Source organism: Diceros bicornis, chromosome 15 (assembly GCF_020826845.1).
Source record: "Diceros bicornis minor isolate mBicDic1 chromosome 15, mDicBic1.mat.cur, whole genome shotgun sequence".
NCBI classification, from domain to species: Eukaryota; Metazoa; Chordata; class Mammalia; order Perissodactyla; family Rhinocerotidae; genus Diceros; species Diceros bicornis.
Window position 1 is genome coordinate 45,542,704 of NC_080754.1, and position 6,000 is coordinate 45,548,703.

Consider the following 6,000-nt stretch of genomic DNA (forward strand, 5'->3'; position numbering starts at 1 on the left):
CTTGGTGGCCCAGGAAAGGGGGAGTAGAGGCAGTTGAGGCCTACATTGAGGAATGGGTGATACTGAGAGACTTTCAGGATGAGGCTGGCCAACTCTTTACAGAAATATTAGTTATGGCTTCTGAAGCTGTGGAAGCAAAGGGAAGATGGAAAGGGTATAGTCATTAGCTGTTTACTGAAGCTATAGCCTAATAGAATCTGTAGAGTCTTTCGTTAAGGTCCAAGAGATAGGAAATGGTCTATTTTGAGCATATTTTTTTCTACTTTTTAATTAACAGAGAATGTATCTTCAAAATTTTAGCCATGATTCTTTCCCTGTGGTATTAGCCTGTGGTTGTTCCTTCCGTTTCCTTAGACGATTTATCTGATTTCTGTTGGCTCAGTGCCCATTGCCATGATTACCATTGCTTTACCAATTTTGTGAACTTGAACATAAGAAATAGATTCCAAACTCTACTATAGAAAAGTTAAAATAAAAATATACAGTGGAATTCTTAACACACTGGTTATTTATATTTCTTGCAGGTTTGTGTATTAGACCTTCGGAAATAGCGCTACTAGTTGGAAGCCATGGACCGACTATGAATGTGTACATAGCCAAAATGACTGTCCCTGACCCATGTACTGCTATAGTCCCACTTGAACCATGGCCAGTCCACTGCAGCCAAATCTAAAAGAAATATATACATACAGTGTATATAAACAAAATTGCACCCTGAAGATGACAGAGTTTTGTCACAGCTTGTGAATTCTGTTCACCAAGTGCTGGAATCTAATCTGCTGTGCCCCTAAAATAGCATTTAGAAGTTTTGGATATGAAAAACAGAAGAGAGAGAAATATGCGTGTTAAAAGCAGCCCATACATGTACCAGTTTTTGGATACTAATGACAGCCTTGTTTCTCCCCTTTGAATCAGCAGACACCATGGATTATATTCTTTTTTCCCTTCGGTAGTTGAGCAGTTTGTATGTACAGAGAAAATGGACTTACAAAAACTCACAGCAGTAGTTTGTTCTTGCTTTTAAACTTTGTTTTGGTTTAGTTTATGAATGCATGAAGTAAGGGAGTGAATCAGCTTCTTGTTTATATTTTTTTCACCTTTTAAACAAAAAAATTCTTAAAAATATTTTAATGCATACTTTTGAAGAGATAGATGTTTGGTACATTTTATGGCTCCCAGAGCATATATTCAGTTGGTGCATGTTGTAGAATGGGGAATTGGAAATTAAATGAAAACATATGACTTTGGTCATGTCAATCTGTAAGACACATCAGTAAAAGGGTATTATGCTCTGTTTTTGTTTGTTGGTTGGTTGGTTTATTTTTGTTTTGTTTTGTTTTGTTTTGGTGATGTGACTTAAATGCAGTAGTTTCTTTTTGGGGACATATTTCTGCCAATTAAAGACTAGAAGGGCACAAATTTTTTTTTAATACCATAGAGAAGATGCATAAAAAAATCTTCTGATGTTTTCTAGCCATAACTAAATTATGGTTAAAATGTGCACTATTGTGAAAAGGAGCAAAGTAAGTTTGGGATTTTTTTGTTGTTTGTTTATTTGTTTGCTTTGCTTTGTTTTTTAAGAGATTAAAATGTTTCTGGATAAGGATTAGCTTCTCAAAGTGTCCATCATTCTGTGTAGAAGCTTAAATATGTAATGTAACCAAACTCCAGTATTAAAAATCTCTCATGTTATTTTTCTTTATACAAAGCAAGATAACGGCATATAACACTGCCATTACATGGCAAAATGTTTGCTACCTTAGTTTAAAAACGATCTTTAAAACAAAAGACTTGCTTCAAGATGTTTTTAAATAGCAGTGATTCCGAATTTAAAAAAAAAGTATAATTGCACTAACCTCCCTGCTGCTCTGATTCTGCATTTGTGGTACTTGTGACTACATTTTTTCAAATATAGATAGATTTAAGCTGCTATTTTTTTTTTCAGTAATCACTACTATATCATGTCTTTTACTCTGTTCATTATATCAAGTATTTTCTTAAAAATGTAGGTGTCGGATCAAACCTCTTATTGCGCTCATGCAACTAAAAGCTAAAATATACAGACTTGCAAATGATAGCATGGGGCTGTGTTTATATGTATGATTAACAGGGTTTGTCATGATTAATCTAAGAATCCAGAAGTATCAGTTTTGAAGAGAATAGTTGTCAAATTTATATCTTAAAGATTTTAATTAAGGAATCGCTTATTATCAAACTTAGCAAATTTATAACACTATTTCTGTCACTAATTATTTTGAGGCCTTTACTACTAAAATTTTAACCTATGTTTTAAGTTCAAGTAGAAACTGATTTAACCCAAGTAATGCAGCTTTGATTTTCAGCATTTGTTGTTTTGCTATTTTTAGAAAACAGTGTCGATTGAAGCAAGTCTTGGTTTTACTAAGGTAGGATAGCATTTGCTATTGATAAAGAGAATAAATACACTTAATTTCATAATACATTGTTCTATGTACCCCAGTTGTTGTTAGTGGGGACTATGATACTGTAATAATATTTTTTAAAATTTACATCCAGAGAGGCAGTCATTCACGATGGTTCTGTGCCAGCTGTTTTTAGGGTTTTGGATCACATTATAGACATTTAGGACTATTACCCTGTGACTTCTGTAGGAAACCTAATATGCTGAGTATCTGGCACTTGAAATCCTGCTTTTATTGCTGGAGGTCCACATCTGTGGTTGACCTCTGTTGTTGTTTTAAAAAAATAAATAAAAATAAAAAAATCTGTGCAATAATTTTTAAATGTGCTCCCAGGAATAGACACAAATGTTTTGAGTATGTTTAAGCTGCATTTTCCTTTAGCGATGCATTTGTCAATTGCACTGAATTTAAATCTGAAAGTCAGAGGTGATTATTGATAGTACTTTTGTATTTTGATATGGACATTTATTCATTTGCATACAGTTATTGACCTTTTTTTCCCAGCTGATTAAAAGATAGTCAAGAACTTCTGCAATATAGCTGCCAAAATAGACAGCTAAATTTTTATGGTATTGTCATCTTTTCTGTTTCTTTTTTATTTTTAATCTTTAGCTATTTTACTTAAGCATAATAGCCACAGTAGGACGTATAAAAGATTATAAATACAGAGCTTTATTATCCTGAAGTCTTGGGTCTTTTAAGTATACACTTGATCTGAAAGGTATCCATTTTGTAGGCATGGGTTCTTTATGAGCATACAGTTGTTCGTTTTTGCTGCTGTTCTCAACATCATTGCCTGCTGATGTGCCACGATGCTGCTCCAGTAGACAAAAGTAAGATTGCCTCTAATCTGAGCAGTAACATGATTGTAAGAGACCAAGTTTCACAGCCTGTCAAGTTCTGTGTTTGAGGTTCTTGCTCATTTTTCCTTCTACTTTTTTCTGAGAACTTATTCCTGAAGATCAACTGATTCCAGTAGATTTTCTATGGTATTCATTATATATCATTGTTGTATAAGCTACTGTAAGAAACTTATCGTGAGGAAAAATAGAAAGGAGAACTTGAATGAATAGAATACTCGCTGATTAAAGTAGACTACAGAAAGAGCAGCTGTCACTCTTAAACATCATACAGGAGTATCGTCTTTCTCCTCCATGTAAGAAATCTCATAAGTTCTTATATTTGTTCCAATACCCATTTCCTAGCATTGATCAGGATTGACTGATCACTGATCAATGATCATTGATCATTGATTGACTTTCAAATGACTTTTAGAAGTGTTAACTTTTAATTTCTAATAGGTCTTAGAGTGTATTGAATTCTGTTTTAACTAATTATTCTGTAGGTAAGTATGTTTTAGGATTAAACACCTTTTACAGATACTGAAAGTGCCTCCTTTTGTGGTGTAAAAAACAATTATGGTGCAAAAAGTAATCATTAGATTGAATTACATGAAGGTTTTTTGCTTTTTGACGTATAAAAATGTCAAGAGAAAGGCCAAAGATTTGTACTTTTTCACTTAACTTATAAAGCACTCCTTTTTTCTTTAAACTTCTTTCTGTCAAATTAGGTTTAATGAGAGAGTACTATTTTTAAGGAGCTGTTTATGTAGAATGATTTTGTTAAAGAGTAATGTAAACTATTATTAAGTAGAGACCTGAAGAAGAGTATGCATTTTTGCTATTCAAAGGAATCACAAATGACCATCCTTATGTGAGCAAAAATGTTAAGTTTTACTAGATAAGCAGAAAAATAAATCTCAAATGCAGTGCTATTTACTCTTTTCAAAACACTTTTCTTTTTCTTAAGCACGTTGTACATTTCTGTAGAACCTGCATTTATTCTCACATGCTAAGGATGGTACTTGCATTTGGTGAGTTACTGTTGACAGTTTCCACAGAAATCCTATTTCAGTGGACCAACATTGTGGCATGGCAGCAAATGCCAACATTTTGGGGAATAGCAGCAAATCTACAAGAGACCCTGATTGGTTTTTTTGTTTTGTTTTTTTGTTTTTCCTTCTGAATCAGCAGGGATGGAAGGAGGGTTGGGAAGTTATAAATTACTCCTTCTGGTAGTAGCTCTGAAGTGTCATTCAATATCAATTTTTTTTAAAACATGATTCTAGTTAAATGTAGAAAAGAGAAAAAAGAGGAAGTGTTCACTTTTTTAATACACTGATTTAGAAATTTGATGTCTTATATCAGTAGTTCTGAAGTATTAATAGCATTCTTTATTTCTGCCTTTATGTTGACAGTGTTGAAGCAGGGTGAATAATTAGGGCTTCTTTGTCTTTTTTGTAGTAAGCTGTTTCATCATGTTTTCTTTGGAGTTTCTGGATAAGTTCAAGAAAACATTCTGCATGTTGTATCTAGTCTGATGTACTTATCCATCTCATTAAAAACAAAAACACACAGACTGCATTTTGTAGCTCTGTAATCCCTAAATCCAGAAGTAATTTTCTTCTTTCCTGACTTTGACATTGTAGCTATAATGTTCTAATTATGATTTTTACAAATCCTTTGGGTCTAATTCTGTGAGCCTACCTATAGCACTGGATTAAAATGTCTTCATCATTTCTTTAGTTATCCAGTTAACTTTAAAACTGTTGTAAAAGTGTAAACCAGCCCATGACAGTTTTTTGTACATGTTAAAGAACTTTATTGTTCAGTTTTCATGATTATTGTGTAAGGAAGACTGATATAGATGTTCTATGCTGTCCTGGACCATGTTAATTACACTTACGATGTATTTTGGTTCCACATCACAATGATTTGTCCCCGAAGACCCTTTTATCCTTTCTAGGCACATTTTTTGTTATTGTTGTTGTTGTTGCAGTTTCCCTTTGCATTGTATTGCTTTGACAACTGTAATTTGAATCAGATCTGAAAGAGGTCCAGAATAAAATATATTTTGATATTATGTTTGCTGTGTACATATATAAAACCTTTGATATCTATGTAGTTTGTATAGACTGTTTACTAGTCAAGTAAAGAGAGAGGGATGCTATTTCTTGTTTACAGTTTCTTGTTTACATTTTAATTGCATTTACTCCCCCGGTGTTCTATTGTAGAATAAACTTTTTTGCTCTGAGTTAGCCTTCATAACATATATAACATGTCTATTCTCTCCCATACTGGTGTTGCCAATTATAAGAACTGCCATCAGAACCCGAACCACTGTTTTTCATAAAAGGATTGTTTTCCAAGATATATAGTTTAAAATAAGCCCATAGATAAAATTACAAATTTTACTATTTTATTACTTTTTGCCAGAGATAAGATTTTTTAAATGAAGGGATTATTTACTATTTTTATTAAAGAATAATAGAGCATTTAATCAGCTAAGGAATAACAATTACTTTGGAATTATTTTGAAAAATCAATATTGTATTTAAAGAACATTGTTTCACATAAGCAAACTAAAATAGACCTCAGATTCATAATTAGCATACATTTGAGCACAAAACTTGTGTGTATGTGTTGAAGATTTTTAGGGCAGGATGCTCAACTTCCTTAATGACATTTTTTTCTTCATATAAACCTATTATAATTTAATA

The 6,000-nt window shown here is 32.6% G+C and overlaps 1 protein-coding gene across 5 annotated transcripts in view; it reads left to right on the top strand.

Annotated features, from left to right (window-relative positions):
- Nucleotides 1-5,363, top strand: part of TBL1XR1 (TBL1X/Y related 1) — a 182,660-nt gene extending 177,297 nt beyond the window's left edge. For all 5 annotated transcript variants that reach the window (XM_058556322.1, XM_058556320.1, XM_058556321.1 and 2 more), the window contains one exon: nucleotides 525-5,363. In XM_058556322.1, the coding sequence (XP_058412305.1) occupies nucleotides 525-551 (27 nt within the window). In that variant the 3' untranslated portion in view covers nucleotides 552-5,363. The remainder of the gene's footprint in view (nucleotides 1-524) is intronic.
- The last annotated feature ends 637 nt before the right edge of the window (nucleotides 5,364-6,000 follow it).